This window comes from Mandrillus leucophaeus, unplaced genomic scaffold (assembly GCF_000951045.1).
Source record: "Mandrillus leucophaeus isolate KB7577 unplaced genomic scaffold, Mleu.le_1.0 Scaffold796, whole genome shotgun sequence".
Classification (NCBI taxonomy): domain Eukaryota; kingdom Metazoa; phylum Chordata; class Mammalia; order Primates; family Cercopithecidae; genus Mandrillus; species Mandrillus leucophaeus.
Window position 1 is genome coordinate 884518 of NW_012108652.1, and position 17634 is coordinate 902151.

Below are 17634 nucleotides of genomic sequence, written 5' to 3' on the forward strand. Positions count from 1 at the left end.
TTTCCAAATAAAAGATTACTAAAAAACATAAAAATACCTTAAAACATGTTTTTAACTGTATACAAGCTCAGTGTTTCATTACAAAACTTACTAAATTAACTCAAAAATCACTGGAAATATCTCTTTGGAAGAACTATTTGATTCATAAAACTAAAGTGAACCATACAAAGTCCTTAAAATAGCATCTAATCTCACATGGCTATTTTAGATAATTAGCTGCTTTTTATTTTACAAATCATTTATATGACTGCATCTTAATTGTCTGAAAGTTGAAATTAAGACTATTACAACTATCTGAAACACTCCTGAGACCAGAGACTTTTATCAACCACTAAGCAGGAAAAAGTCTAAAAATGCTAGAATGCAGTCTACAAAATAATCTGAAAAAATTTTTCATTGGTTGCTGATGCCTATTACAAGCTTCCTCAAGTTTGACTAGTTAGTAAGACGTGACACATGAATCATTAAGAAATTTACTCCACAAACATGTGACAGCTTGACAAAAAATAAATGTGGCAGTTTAATGAGAAGTATTCTCTAAAATGACTGCCTATTCCAAAGTGACACACACTGAAGATAATGTGTTCCTTTTTTGTTGACCTTACTACAAACAACTATATTGTATAAGCCTGTGAAATATATATTACAAATCTGCCTTTTTAATTATTTGACGCTTTCTAATAAGAGACATTTACAACTGATGTGTTCATAGTGTTGACAGAAGTTCTCAAAGAAATTATTGTAGTGAACACAACTAAAATACAAAGAATGTCTTCTAATTTGCTGCTTCTACTTACTATAAAAGCATAAATACCATAAATCTGTTTTCAAGTTTACTTTTAGTAATGATCATTAACTACTGACAGTACTTCTTTATCAATAAAGGAATAAAAAGTATTCTATGTTATTACACTGAGGTTGCTTACTGTTCAAAGGCTTCAAAAAACAACAATAAACAAAAACCCTCCTGGTTCCAAGAATATTCCAGATTGCTGAGATGAAGTTTAACCTCAACGAGATGTGTTTGCATATATTAATTTTTCCCCTCATTACTTTTTAAAAATATGGAATACAAAATTTCCTAAGCCAAACCTGAACCACTATTACATCAAGTTTTTATTTCATCCCATTTATTATATTTTAAAGAGTATTTGAGCCAATATTCTCCAAAACCAACAATGAATCCCACACAATTTATAATTATGCAACTCCCTACATTAACTTTCTTACTACATATTTTGATCTCAATTTTATGATTCAAAAGCCATTTTATAGAGAAATTCAGTTCTTAAAATATATAAATTTTTCTTAATTATATACAACACCTTTATTTCACAATATTTGTTTTGACTGCATGAAGATTGAATTAGTTGATAGGTTAAATACAGGAACATCATGATAAGGAGAAAGACATGCATAAGCAAAATTTCTAAAGTGACTGCCAAGTTTACCTGCTGTCTTGCTTGTAGTGATCCCAATCACGATGGTCTTTACCATTACTAAAAGAAGAATAGGGTCTTTTCCTGGATTCACTTTTTTTGTAAGAATCTCCCTGATGTCGGTCTTTATGATGATCATGGTACTGAGTTAAGTGTCTATCAGAGGAATAACTGTCCCTGCTGCTATCATCGTGATTTGTATTCTCTTTTAATCTTTCCACATCTGTTAGATAAGTACAACTTTTATTAATGACCTTAAAAATAGTATGTGGCAAAAAAAACTTAAGTTGATAGATAACAAGAACTCGTTTCAACCCTTGCCAAAACAAAATTGGTTCCCAAATACAAGCAGTTGAAGCATTTATAAATGGTGTATAAAAGCAGTACTAAGGATTATTTTAAAAGGGTCACTTGATTCTGAAATGTGACAAAAACTAAAACATATGGGACCCATTCCTTTCTCAGACTATACTTTTGTGGCTGTCATACAGAAAGAATGCATTACTATTCCAAATTACATAAAAAAGAATATTTGTTCATTTTAACAGTTATTCTACAATTTCTAGAAACTGGGAAAAAGATGATTAAAAGGATAATCAACTAAAAAGAACGATAGCTTAAGAGAATACATTTTATATAATAATGTAGGTATGTATCAGAATTACCATATCTTCTTAATATAAAGGTACTTGTAAATAAAAACAAGGTAACAACTTTTTTAACATTTAGTTTATTTAAAACAAATATTTTAAAAAAAAATTTTTTTAATTTATTTTCCCAATCAGTAAGGCTTACATACCTGGATTTCTAATCACATGAGGATTCAAGTTGCTGTTTTGATCATTGTTTTGCTAAAATAAATGCACACATGTGTAAGAATCTTTAGGTGACTTCACAAACTTACAAAAAAGGATAATTCTTAGAAAATACTGATACTGAAGTCTTCAAACAAGGTATTAGAATGTTTATGTGTGTACATATATGTATATATGTGTGTATATATACATGTATGACATTTATAGATCTCCATTTTTAAAGTATGAACTACTTGTCCCATGACTTAAAGATATTTTTTCACTTTGAAATAAACTGACTTAACAGAAAAGTTGCAAAAATACTGAGTTCTCACATACCCTTCACCTAGCTTCTCCTAATGTTAATATCTTATATAAACATAGTATAAAGATCAAAACCAAATAATTAACATTGGTATAACACTATTAACTGAAGAACAGACTTCATTCAGATTTCACGTTTTTCCACTCATGTTCTTTATCTGCTCAGGGATTCGATTTGGAAGCCCATATTACACTAAGTTGTCATGTCCTCCTCTGGGGCAGCTCCTTAGTCTACTGCATGCTGTTAATACTTCTGGAGAGTAGCAGTTATTTTATAGAATATCCCTCAAGAAGGGCTTGTCTGATATTTTCACATAACACTTATATATTTTTGGCAAGAATTCCAGATAAGTGATGTGCCTTTCTCAGTATCAGAGGGTTCGTGATGCTGATGTGTCTTACCACTGATGACATTAACCTTGATCACTTGTTTAAGGTGGGTCAGGTAAGTTTCTCTATTATAAAGTTATTATTTTCCCTTTATAATTAATAAACATTTCAGAGATCTGTCAATATCCAATTTTCTTGCCCATTAACTTTACCTCCCTTCTGTGAATCTTGCCTGAGATTATTACAGAATTATTACTGTGGTGTTCAATGGTGATTTTTAAAATTTATCTTATTCATTCTGTATTTATTAATCAAATTGCTTTGTAAAAAGAATGTCTCATGGTTTTAATTATATAAATTAAGGGAAAAAAATATGATGGCAAGTTTACCTGAGATTCCTGCCGTTTTTTAATAGCATGCTTATATAATTTATGTAATTTTCTTGCATCAAATTCAGTAAACTTAGATACAAAAATCCATAGGTTTCTAGAAGAATTAAAAAAAAGGCAAATTACATTAGTCTGGTGGAAAATATTTAGTTTTTTTCATGGAACTCCTTCCCTCCAAACAGAAACACATACACACATACACAGCCCTCTATGGAACAAACTCTTACGGATATTAATTATATGTATTTTTTCAAAACTTCATAAGACTCCAGTGAAACTAAACATTATATTTTACTTCTCTTCCAGATCACTTCATTTTATAGTCTTTAGACTGAAAAGCAGTAAACAATCCTAATTTGAAATGCACCAAAGATATAAATTAAATCAGGAAGTGATTCAGATTCATACTGTGATCCTGATTATGCATATAACGGACAGGTATGTTAATAATTGGGAGTGGAAATACCATCAGGTAATACGGATTATGCTTGTAAAGAATTGTCTTAAATAATGCATTAAAAAGTAACTGTCACTTAATAATAGTAATGTAATGGTCCCAAGAGTTAACACGATCAAACACCATAAATGAGGTACAGCTTGGTATCTCTTGCCATTCCAACAGAGGCATCCGTAATTAATCAGAAACTGTGGTGATTATTTCATAATGCATGTATATATCAAATCATCAAACTGTATACCTTAAATATATAAGAACTGTAAATTGTTAAATATACCTCCAAAAAGAAAAGGAATGTTAAGTTCTAAGGGAGGGTAGTAGTCCCTAGAAGATTCAAATGTACACTAGAGGTAAAATATTTACCTTGAAATATATTTTTAAAATGAACTTAAGAGAATATATTGAATGGTACCTTACTGAACTGAAATCCACAGAAGGGGGAAAATTCATCTAGCCTTTACATAAATTCACAGACTATCTCGAACATATCTACATTCTAAGGTTAACTCATAAGGGTAAAAGGTGGGAATTTAATAAAGTACCTTTTTGTTCCTAAGTAAATTCCTTGTAAAAACATATTTTCCGGCCGGGCGCGGTGGCTCACGCCTGTAATCCCAACACTTTGGGAGGCCGAGGCGGGCGGATCACGGGGTCAGGAGATCGAGGCCAACCTGGCGAACACTGTGAAACCCCGTCTCTACTAAAAATACAAAAAAATTAGCCGGGCGTGGTGGCGGGCACCTGTGGTCCCAGCTACTCGGGAGGCTGAGGCAGGAGAATGGCATGAACCTGGGAGGCACAGCTTGCAGTGAGCGGAGATCGCACCACTGCACTCCAGCCTGAGCAACAGAGCGAGACTCCGTCTCAAAAAAAATAAAAATAAAAATAAAAATTAAAAAATTAAAAAATATATATATACACACACACACATACATATACATATTTTCTCCCAAAAAATCTAGTCAGGAACCAGATTCTGGTCTTAATTATATCATCCAAATCACTATCTGATCTTGAACAAAGCACCAGAGCTGAGGCAAGCATCAGCACTTACACAAACCTAAGAATTAGTGCCTCTTTTAGAGTTCAGGTCCTAGTGTTTCCTCTGTCATTCTCCAGTTCCAGCCCTAAAATGCTTTTCAACTGAATCCATTTTTTTCCTTCTGTAAAATGGAATAGTAAATATCTGTTCATAGTTCCTACAAGTAATACTATTAAAAGGATCAGCTAGAATGAGGCATATTTGATAGACAAATAAAATACAAATATACATTCTATTTTGGCCATCACTTTATTACAGTGATCTTTAAATAAAAACTAGTGTTGCATTTCAGTTGTTTTTAAGAAATTTGGTCAAAAAATATATTGAAAAAAATTGTAAGCAAAAAACAAAAAGATCATTATGGTAACTACTGTAACACTTGCTTAATGCCAACCGTTCTGTAATCTTTAGATTTCTATCTTCTTTCATTCTGTACAATTCCCCAGATGGGGAAGGAAAGATGGAAATATCTCATAAAGCAAAACAGCTGCAACTTCTGCCTCCTTGGTTCAAGTGATTCTCTTGCCTCAGCCTCCCGAGTAGCTGGGTCTACAGGCACGTGCCACCATGCCCGGCTTTTTTTTTTTTTTTTTTTTTTTTGTATTTTTAGTAGAAAGGGGGTTTCACCGTCTTAGTCAGGATGGTCTCGATCTCCTGACCTCGTGATCTGCCCGCCTTGGCCTCCCAAAGTGCTGGGATTACAGGCATGAGCCACCGCGCCTGGGCCACAATGACTGTTGTTGAGGGGATGGGGTCAGCCAATAATAGGTCTCAATATAAGGTACTTTTTTTTTCTTGTTTCTGTATTAAAAAAAAATTCCCCCCAGCACTTTGGGAGGCCAAGGCAGGCAGACCGCTTGAGGTCAGGAGTTCAACACAAGGCTGGCCAACATGGTGAAACCCGTCTCTACAAAAAATACAAGAATTAGCCAGGCCTGGTAGCCTGGGCCTGTAATCCCACACTACCAGGGAGACTGAGGTGGAAGGATAGCTTGAGCCCAGGAGGCAGAGGATGCAGTGAGCCGATATCCGCCACTGCACTCCAACCTGGGCAACAGAGCGAGATTCCATCTCAAAAAAAATGAATAAATAAAAATACAATTTCTCCAAGAGAGCAAAAGCTATTTTGCTTCATGGGATATTTCCCTCTTTCCTTCCCCATCTCCCTCTTAAGGGAATTTGGTTTAACCAGAGACAGAGGCTGCAGGAATGAACAATAAGGCATACGAAATCAAAGTAACTGAGAACCAAACGGGAAAACCAAAAAGGTAATCTGCCCAACTGAATGAAGAAAAGTGAGGTGAGAGCATAGCCTTAGGATGTAAAGTGACAGAATACAATGAAAAAGTTAAGTCTCCTGGCTATTGGGTCTCTCTTCTTCCAAAGGTTTCCCCACTCTCTCCTAATAACAAACCGAATTTGAAATGGTACCTATTTGTATTAGTCGCTGTGTAATTTTTATATTTTACTTAAAATTTTATTTCAAATTCTTTAATTCTTTGCTCATTTTTAAATTTACTTTCAACCAAATTCACTGTGTAATTTCAATAAGATGTTCCTTATTTCTCATCTAGAACGCAGAAAAAGTAGATATTCTAACTCTTTGAACCTCAAAAATCTAAGCCCTAATTACAAGGATTCAAATATTGGTGTGTAAGATACAACTAAGTATTTTCATTCAGTGGTCCTCCAAAAATGATAACCCATTCTTGGCAAAAGGTATTATTTAAATGAGGAGTTGCCAGGCTTTCAAATTTTGTATATCTGGTTAAATGTAAAAGATAGAAGCCAAGCATTTTTACACTAAAAAAAGTAGAGAAGAAATTAAATGTAATCCTTTAGATTAGCTAAATTTAGCTTTAAGAATAATGCACTACATTACTTTTATTTTCCTAATTTTTGCATTTTACATTGCTTGAGGATGTTAATTTTTACAACTTCATACATGTATCCAGGATGTAAACTGCTAAATTCATGCAACAATAAACTTTGTGGGAACATCAACTTCAAAAGATATTACGGATAATAATTTGGTAAATTGCAAAGACTTTTTCAAATAAAATGCAATCTGAATTTTAATGAAACAGCTGTCACTATTTCTTTAAAGGCAGAGATGCCACTTGTTACATACCATGAAACCTAAGTAACCACTCATAAATAAAAAACTTTAACGTTAAAGGGAGAAAAATTAAAACAATCATCTGCAGGTTACCTCTTTAAAAATTATCTTGTTCCCTAAACTTCAGAATCAGGAAAGAAAACAGAAAAACAAAAGACAGTTACATAATACAAATTTAACACTTCCTGAAAAGTGTATCACTTACTTTCTCCATTGCTTAATTTGTTCAGGATTTGTATACTCTTTTAGACATTCTGTGATATGGTCTCCAATTTTTATTAAACATTGTCTAGTATGTTCTAGTTGTTCTCTTTCTGAAAGGCCTTTCTCAGGCCTATCAAGTTGTTTCAAAGCTGCTTTAACAGGCCTCATTCTTTCTTTACACTTTAAAATGAGAAAACAAGAATATAAACACATGTATTAAAAACCTAAAGTCAACAAGATCTACCTCCTTCAATGATATTTACATGAATATTATAACACTGTTTGATAGCAAAATAAGCAATTAAATCTCACTTCACAAATCTTATACATCAGGGTTCTTTCCTCTTTAGATTTTTTTCAGGAAAGTAAGCCTTTCTGTTATCATTTAAAATTAGTATTTGAGTAAGTAAAAGTTTTGGATTTTACTTAGCTTCTACATAAATGGTTATTTTTTATACTGTAGCACACTATTATAAGGAGTCTTAAATATAGAATATTAAAAGAGAGAGAGTAAAAATATTTCAGAGTATAACTTAATATACCCTACTATCCACTAAATACAGGGTAAAATGATTTTAGCAAAACTATTAAAATCAATATAGCTAGATACATAAACTGTCTATTCTTCCAAACTTTTGCAACAACAGAAGGTGGCAATAATGACTTGCTCTTCATATTTTGGGTGGCTGGGGAATACAGGGTAAAAGGGTAACTTTTTCCTTGGCCTGTACATTCCTGACATGCTTATAAAAGGCTGACATATTAAGAACTGCATGTTTTATTGTAGCAATAGGAACTACAACCTTCTACCAAAATCAAAATAAAAATATTACTAACAAGGGAACCTTCAGATAAAATTTGTAAATGCAAAAACAAATTAAAAATTAACATTATATTCACAGAAAGCAAGCTGGTTTAGTTCTAGGAATATAAGGATGATGGGTCAACATCAGACAATACATTTAGATAATCCAACATCATTTATTAAGAAATCGGGCCAGGTGTGGTGGCTCATGCCTGTAACCCCAGCACTTTGGGAGGCTGAAGCGGGAGGATCACTTGAGTCCAGGAGTTTGAGATCAGTCTGGGCAACAGTGAGACTCTGATTCTATACCAAAAAAAAAAAAAAAAAAAAAAAATTAGCCAAGCATGGTGGCACACACATGTGGTCCCAGCTACTCAAGAGGTCAAGGTGGGAGGACTGCTTGAACCCAGGAGACTGCAATGAGCTGTGATCATGCCACTGGCACTATAGCCTGGGCAAGAGTGAGACTGTATCTCAAAAAAATAAAATAGTAAATCCTCACACCACTGCTCTGAAGGACCTCTCTTATTAAAAAGAAAATTAAAATTCAGTCAGATCTGATGCTTTAAGAAAATCTTTAATTTCCTTTCTAACTTTTAGTTTATTCATTGCTGTTCTTTATGTTTCCTATCTTTTGTTCAACTTTGGCAGTTTATATTCTGTTAGAAAATAATTTATCCAACATATGTCAGTTTAGTACATACTATGTTCTAGATACTGTTCCAGACCCAGGAAATAGAGCTGTACGTAAAACAGATCCTGCCTTTATGGAACCTGGAATCTAGTATAACACTAGAGAGCCAATAAATAAAGAAGAAATAGTGTGTCAGGTGACAACAACTGTGATAAAGAAAAATAAAGCAATAAAGAGCAGGGAGCTTCCTATCTTATACAAGATTTCAGAGAAGGGCAATGTTTGAGAGGACATCTAAAGAAAATGAAGGAGTAAGCCATTTCAAGTAGAGGAAAAAACAAACATGAATGCCCTAAAACTTGCTTGACATGTTTTAAAAAAAAGTACGAACACCAGTGTCGCTGGAACCAAGTAAGTGAGAGAAGTGGCTGGCAATGATGGGAGGTGACTAGATGCTACGAGGTTGGTTTCAGGCTAAGAATCTTTTCTCCTACATGAGATAGAAAGCCACTGGAGTGTTTTAAGCACAGAAATATAATGGTGGGACTTTATTCTCCCTCTAAGTCATGATTACTCTGGTTGCTATGTGGAGTACCAACGGAGGTATGAGCAGGATGGAAGCAATAAGAATAGACCCTGACAATAGTCCTTTGCAGTAGTATTTAATCTATTTTATAGAAGAAACTGAAACTTAGAATAAAATGACATCTGTCAAATCCAGCTCTAACTGACCTCAGACTCTGTGCTCTTTCTTGACTGCTAAATTATACTGTCACTTAGGAAGACAACCAGTAAAAGATAAGGAGTGATGTTTAGAGAGTGATGACCTAGAAAAGGCCATTGAATTTCATAATTATTTAGAGCTATTCCCAAATACAATGGAATTTCTTACTTAGAGGTAAAATCCTATACAAGCCAGAAAGTCTGGCTCCGGAGTCCATGTTTAAGAACTATTCCAGTCTTCATTTCCATGATACACACAATATCATTTAAGATCAATGGAGAGAAAATTCATGCATTGTGCACAGTAGGAATTTTTCCACTCCAGCAGTTACATGAAAAAGTCAGAAGACTAAAAAAGAAATGTGGGGGAAAAAAAGTGGCAAAAGGCACAATCTCACCTAATTCATTAGTGGACCACAGAGAGAAGGAGAAGTAGCTCAAGTGAAGAGTTTAATGTTTTCACCTCAAAAAAGCAAAAGAATACCACCTCCCCCGAGTCCCACCCAATACAGAGTAGACAAAAAACAAAAACAAAAACAAAAAACAGTTACCCTTGAAAAAGAGAGAAGAAATCCCAACCTGTGAATCTGCAGAGGAGATAAAAATAGAAGTCCAGAGATAAAACATATGGCTCAAATAAATAAAATGGAAGATAGGAGCCACAGCAGCTTTGAATGTCTCCAATATTCTCAGTGACTGGAAGAATGTCAACAGCTCAAAGTAGGGAGAACAAGAAGACTGGTAAGAACCAATATATTTAAAGAGCATGAACAATATTTGAACTATATTAGGGCATGTTGTGGAATCAGCAGGAAATACATTAGTGGGTTCATTAAATCAGCACTGTCTAGTCATCGTGCAAAAGAAGAGAAAGCAGGACAAGAGGGTAAGCTGGGGATCTAGAAGGACATAATGGGTCAAAAACAAATATAATTTTAGAAGGTGAAATTTCCCATCTTTGAAGTATAGCATTTAATTAATACTAGTGATAAAACTAACAACCAAGTCTAACAAGTGACTGAAGTACGTTAACTGCTCCAACTAGTACAAAAGATTCAGATTCTAGAAATGCATGTTGTCACGCATATCATGCATGCTGTCATGCATTCTCTAAAAAGGAAATATAGGAATATATATTTATATATAAATTTGTATATATTGTAACTATATATAAACATGATACATTTATATATTAGACTACAAATGTTACCTTCAGTTGTGGCCTGTAAGGAAACATTTCCTAGTCCTAGTTAAGGCCAAACTACGTATCTGTCTCATACCACTTGGCTTTTTTCTCTAAAATTATTATTCCTTCCTGGTTTTGCTCTGCAATTGGACTTTTTAGTCTCAAAATCGCTATCAATTTCTGAGCTTTTCTGAAGACAGCACTGATCTGCAAACTTTACATGTACCAATTCATTTAATCTTCATACTTACTTTCCAAATAGCAGCATTCTGCTTCAAGAGTACTATTAACCACATATATACTGTTATATTATGTAATTACATAAGTATACAATAATATTCAGTAAATAAATTATGAATATATACATCGAGTAAATTATAAATACATAAATTATAAATATCTTCAGTAAATAAAGTCTTTAGAAAAGGCACAGATAGTTTCTCCCTCACTTTGAGGAACACAAAGGCATGACAACATGCAGAATCAGTATATTTTAGACAAGACATATTGCCAGTCCAAAAGAACATAGGTACAAAAATTGAGCCTGTTCAGATACTCGTATAATTTGACAATGCAACTTTACAGCTACTGCATCTACTAACAAAACATTAGGCTCATATTTTGTACATAATTTTTTCTTATTTTACTTTTCTAGTGAAACATTTCACTCTTATTGTATTTTTTTAAAAAAATATTGGTCTGCAAAAGACTGGGAAAAAAACTAGTCCTTCACCATAGATAACAAGCACAATTACATATATGTGTGTGTGTATATACACATATTTATTTTAATGGCATTCGGGAATTTAAAAATTTGAAATATGAGCTGGAGGAAAACAAATACACTCAAAGTACTTGTCAAACTCCTCTTCTTAAAGTCTTTTTTAAAAAGTCTCTCTGAATTGCTTCTAAATTTAAGACACCAGCTGGGCATGATAGCTCAAGCCTGTAATCCCAGGACCTGGGCCCACCTTGGCCTCCTTTTATCTCCCTTGGTTTTTTTGTTTTTTTTTTGAGATAGAGTCTCACTGTTGCCGGCCCGGGCACATAGTCATCTGAGGTGCAATGGTGCAATCTCAGCTCACAGCAACCTTAGCCTTCTGGGTTCCAGCAATTCTCCTGCCTCAGCCTCCAGAGTAGCTGAGATTACAGGCGCCCACCACCACGCCCAGCTAATTTTGTATTAGAGTTTTGTATTTAGAGTTTCATCACGTTGGCCAGGTTGGTCTCAAACTCCTGACCTCAGGTGATCCACCGCCTCAGCCTCCCAAACTGCTTACAGGTGTGAGCCACCACACCCAGGCTTATCTCCCTTTTTCACCAAGGAATTCAAGACAAGCCTGGGTGATATAAAAAATCCCCATCTTTACAAAAAAAACTAAAAATTAGCTGGGTGTATGGCACATGTCTCTAGTCCCAGCTACTTGAGAGGCTGAGGCAGGAGGAGCACTTGAGTCCAGAAGGGTGAGCCTGCAATCGGCTGTGACTACACCGCTGCACTCCAGCATGGGTGACAGAGTAAGATGCTAACTCAAAAAAAAAAAAAAAAAAAAAAGAAGCCTTTAAATTTTAAATATATTGCTTTTATCAATCAAATCTACAATAAATTCAAACGCAGTTCTAAATTAAAAGCTATAAATGACAAACTTCAACTTAAATGTTATATGATTTAGTACTAATAATCAGAAAGTCAAAGGCTTACAATGCTGAATGTCTTCTGATCCAGCTCTTCAGATTCTTCAGAAATGGGAACTGGTTCACCACTTGCTGTGATATGAACTGGAGCATCTGACACTGAAGATTTCTTGGATCTTTCCCTACCATCAGACTTGGATTCGCTCAACTAAAGAAAAAGTGAAAAGAAAACAAAAACAAAACCCCAATAGCAACAAAGGCAAAATGACTAACACTTCCAGAAAATAATTACTGTCTCATTTTATTCTACAAGTGCTCATTCTCATTGAATATCCTCATCTATTTTAATTTTTTTTCCCCAATTTCATTTGGGGAAACAACCAAAGCTACTCTGTAATGTTACTCTGAAAGTAAAACATGAAAGAGTGTTCAGACCTATTATTCTCCTCTACTGCATACCCACACATGCTTCTGAAGAACTCAATTATTGAGACTAGTATCGGCTGATATGCAATTTAGTCTCCTAAAATGTAAATATGCTGATTGTTTTTACTTTCTATTTTTTATTATGATTTGCGTACCTTTTCTTCCTTTATGTCTTTTTCTTTCTGTATAGCTTCTTTTACTTTGTTTTCTCTTTTTTCTTTAAAATCTTTTTCCTTTATATCTTTCTTATCCTCTTTTTCTTTTATCTCCCTTTTAAGTTCTTTTTTATTCTCCTTTTCTTTTGCTTCCCTCTTTTCTTCTGGTTCCTTCTTTATAAAAACATCTGGCTCAGGTTTTTCTTCACTGTCTCTTTCTGTTTTAATTTTTTTATTTGGATGTTTCACAGAACTGATCTCATCCTGAAAAGTGCAAGTATGGCCAATGTATTACTAACCAAATTTTAACAATGACTAATTTTTTTTTCACATGACTACAGATTGCATGTATGTGGATTCTGAAAGACAGCCCAGAATCCCCCTAATAATTATACATGCAATGTTTACCTTCCTATAAAGCCAGTCCCGTTCAAGTTCATAATACAATTAAAGGAGACAGAAGCTCATCGAACTGGCAATTGTTTGAAAAGGAAGGACCTTTGCTCTATGCCTCTAGTGCTATATAATATCTACTGGATAGTTAGAATTCTGTTCTATAAATGAGACTATGTCATGAACCATAAGCACGCGCACACACACACACACACAGACTTCAGTACCTAAAATACAAATTTTAAGGGACTAATTCAAATTTTAAATGTAAAGTACACAAAAACATGCCATAATTCCCTTTCCATAGAAAAGGTTGTTGTTCTAAAACACATTCTTACTTTATCATCATCTTCATCAGACTTCTCTGAAGGCAAAGGAGAAGAATCACTCTTTATTTCCTCTTTCACTTTTATAGACTTCATTGCTTTATTCTTCTTAGCTCTTGCTTTTCTCCTCTTTGAACTTCCCTAAAAATCATTATTTTAATTTTAACCAATTCTACAGATTCCATTTTTAAAAACTTCATAAACATTAAATCCAATGGCTAGAATACATATACCTACCTGATCCTTAGTCTATTGGTAATAAGCTGTACCAACATTAGAAACTCAAAAAAGGTGCTATAACTTAATGAGTCAAATATAATATTAATGTAAATAAAAAATATTAGCCAATTATTATTCCTTTAAAAAAAGAATCAGAGAGAAGTAGAAACAATTTTTTGTCCTCTGAGATTATTATCACCTTCAGCTTAATTCAATAGCACAAGAGACAGCATTAGGAATGATTTTTAATTCTACAGGTAGTTACTGACATTATGGTCATAGGTAAACTTCTAACGGTTGCTATAAGTTTCCAATCACCTCCTTTTTGGTGTCTGTTTCGTTCTTTTTCAGTAAGCTCGGCAAGCTATGATGCTGTCCCTTAAGCACTCTAATGACTCCAAGTAAAACAGTCATGTAGGCTATGTAGGCTTGACTTCTTGAAAAGCACTCTACACTCTAAACGAATTTTCTTTATCCCTCTCTAAAACTAGAAAAAAAAAATCCTACTTCTAAAAGCTATGATTCACCAGTTTTAACATGTATGGCGAGATAATTTAAGGTAAAATTTGAATATGGCAACATCAAATAAAACTACTTAATTATAGAAAAACCTATTTATATAAGCTCATATTGACTTCAGATGTTTAGCATGGTCAAGTAAACAAAATTTATCTTACTAAAAACTAAACTGGTCTTAGGCATGTGGGCCTTAACTTACCGCACCAGAAAGAGCTTCTTTTTTTGCAAGATCTCTACTAAGTAATTTGATGAGGTAGTCTGCACGGGTCTGCAACTGTTTTGCTTGTGGTTTTTTATCAGGATCATCTGGAAGAATCTGAAAAAGCAATTAACGTTTTCACATTGTCTTAATAAATAACATGAGAAATTGGGTAAAACATGCTTAACCATTTAAATATATATATACACATATAGTTCACCAAGTTTCAATTATTAGTATTTGTAGGAATAAACTCAATGCAAAATACATTTTTTATACCTATGCCAGAGCCAAAGATTTAATTTTTCTGAGAATGAATTCTAAATATACTTTAAATACCCTCATATTATCTTTCAAAATGAAAATAGAAAGTATGAGGTTGTAAATTTCCTTCAAATATACAAAAGTGTACTTAACATCCACTGTTATTCCATGTTATATAATCCTTAAATGCCTTCCCTTCTCAGTAAAAGTGTATTTATATATAATGTACACAAAAATTCCTAGAATACAAGATGTCATCTTTCTAGAAGAAGACCTAAAGCATACACTGGGAGGAAAGTTTTATAGGGGAATCTAGACTACTTAATTTTTTCTTCACAGTAACAAAGCACCAATATCTAAAGGTTCCCAACACATAAGTATAAACAATAAGGAAGTTCTCCCAGTGTTTCCCGTTTTAGGCAAAAAAAAAAAAAAAAAAAAAGATTTCAGCTAGCACAGTGCAACCAAATGACCAAAAATACTAAAATACCGATGTTTTTAAAAATATATATAAAAGATTTTAATGATTTTGTCTTACTGGAATAATAAAATTAATGATGAATGGGTACAAATATATAGTTAGATGGAAGAAATAAGACCTAGTGTTTGATAGATGAGTAGGGTGACTATAGTTAGCAATAATCTATACATTATAAAATAGCTAGAAAAGAATCATTTGAATGTTCCTAGTGTAAAGATAAATATTTAAGGTGATAATGTCCCAGTTACCCTGATTTCATCTCTACATATTATATGATTGTATCGAATTATCACACACCTCCGAAAATATGTACATCTACTATGCATCAAAAAATTTTTGGTAGAATAAAACTTTTAACCTAATAATCTGAAAAATAATACACCTAATGCCTTAATGACATATAATTTCACAGTAACGCAAAATCTCAGAAATCATTTAAATTTCATCTTTTCATGCAAGTCATCTTCTAAATACACCAAGATCACACAACTAGCTAGAGCCTTGGTTTACATATTTCCATTATTTCCAACATAAAAGTAAGAATTAGAATAAATTAAATTCAACATGAATGGTCAACAGAATCAAGAAATAGAAGTACCTTGTGTGTTAGACTGAGGTCAGGATCCATTTTAATCATTTCCCAGCTTCCATATCCATATTCATAGATGCCAATTAACAAATTGGAATCATCTTCTTTGCCCCAGTCTATATCAAAATGAGCTGCCTTTGTGTGGCATGGGATAGTATACCTGGCATTAAAGTTAATAACTAATGGTAAGTTTGTAATTGCCTTACTGAAAAATTAATTTTGAAAAACGTGAGTCATTAGAACTTTAAAATACTATGCTTTATTTTTTTTTTTCATAACTAGCCAATAACACCATAAAAATAAAGCACATTCATTTTGTAATTATTGACTAAGAAAAATCTTACAATGGAGAAAATAAGTAACTCACTGCTTTCTTTCTTCTGGATCAGAAGGAATGGATTTGTGCAAAGGTATTAATTCTTCTTCATGGGAGATGACTAGCTTGGCATTCACCTGTACTCCTGATATTCGGAATGTTGGACCCTTCACTTTTCCGAGTCTACCACCTTGATTTTTTTTTAAAAAAAGAGTATTTTTAAAAGTATAAAACATAATTCTATAAAACACCAAGCAGCAGATGCTATTACTTATGTTATTTAACAATAAGTATTCTTTATTTATGTTATTAAGAGATTTACTGGAAAACCTTAAATTTCATTACATATGAACTAGTGATTATCATCTAGCAGATGTAGATTCACGAAAAGTATTTATCTGTTTTACCAATTACATAAGATGGATCAATCTATTAATACCATCAACCTCTAAATAAAGAATTATAGGATGATGACTCAGGGTCTTGCTCTGTCACCCAGGCTGGAAGTGCAGTGGTGCAATCATTGCTCACTGCAGCCTCGACCTCCTGGGCTACAGCAACCCTCCCACCTCAATTCACAAGTAACTGAGAATACAAGCATGCACAATCACACCCTGCTAATTTTTATTTTTTCATTTTTCTTAGACACGGGGTCTCATTACGTTGCCCAGGCTGGTCTCAAACTCCTGGGTTCAAGCTAAACCCCCATCTCAGCCTCCCCAAGTGCTGGGATTACAGGTATGAGCCACTATGACTGGCCTGCTTATTAAATCTTATCTAAGTATTTTTATTCAGGTAAATGAACTGTAAAATAAGCATAATAATAAAATAATTATGTACCAAACCAATATCACATATGTATATTTGCATATTTTCCCAGTCATCTATACTAAAAAACCCTATAGATACTATACATATTGTATTGTGTGTGTATGTACACATATACGTATATGTATACACAACACACACACACACACACACACACACATATATATATAACTGACAGTAATTTTTGACCTTACCTCTCAGACAGAAAATGTCAGCGGAATTAAAAACAGATTCTACTGCCTTCAAATTGCAATTCTGTTCTCCATTTCCTATTACCCAGAATGGCTTTACTTTGCTTCATAAATAATCTTTTGAGACTGATGAATAGATAACTTAAGATATAATATCTAGCTCAACAAAGCATGTTTTGAAACTTTCATTTACTTCTCTTTTAAATCACTCTCATTTTAATGTTACCTGTTCGTTCTGTTCCTGAAGAACTATCCTTTAAAGCTTTAATGCAACCATTATGTACCAATTCTCCCAGTCGTCTAAGGTCTGTTTCCGACTTATCAACTAATTCAGCATCTCGAGCAATTGCATCTAATCTGTAACAAAATAATCCCATTTTCAGGTAAATATGTAAAATGAAGTGGTGCCATTTAAGATAAACTAAGTTTCACTCTATTTCAAGATCTAAATGCTACTCTACTGCATGCTCTCTATATTCTTGTTCATATAAATGGCAGGAAGCACATAAAAACACGGACAATGTGGCAGAGAAACAATTCATTTATATATTCAATAAGTTTACTTAATTATAGAGCAAATGGAAGATTACATACCAATTCTGTAAAAGCTTTTAATAACTGATCAAATTTTAAGATGTTCAAAATGA

The 17634-nt window shown here is 33.4% G+C and overlaps 1 protein-coding gene across 1 annotated transcript in view; it reads right to left on the bottom strand.

The window, feature by feature from the left end:
• The window catches only part of CHD1 (chromodomain helicase DNA binding protein 1), a 74140-nt gene that overhangs the window by 1583 nt on the left and 54923 nt on the right, over positions 1-17634 (bottom strand). The window contains exons 25-33 of the mRNA XM_011967257.1: positions 16020-16158; positions 15662-15812; positions 14319-14435; positions 13394-13522; positions 12149-12289; positions 7100-7278; positions 3277-3373; positions 2239-2290; positions 1452-1662 (exon numbers count right to left, since the gene is read on the bottom strand). Coding sequence (XP_011822647.1) covers positions 1452-1662; positions 2239-2290; positions 3277-3373; positions 7100-7278; positions 12149-12289; positions 13394-13522; positions 14319-14435; positions 15662-15812; positions 16020-16158 — 1216 coding nt within the window. The remainder of the gene's footprint in view (positions 1-1451; positions 1663-2238; positions 2291-3276; positions 3374-7099; positions 7279-12148; positions 12290-13393; positions 13523-14318; positions 14436-15661; positions 15813-16019; positions 16159-17634) is intronic.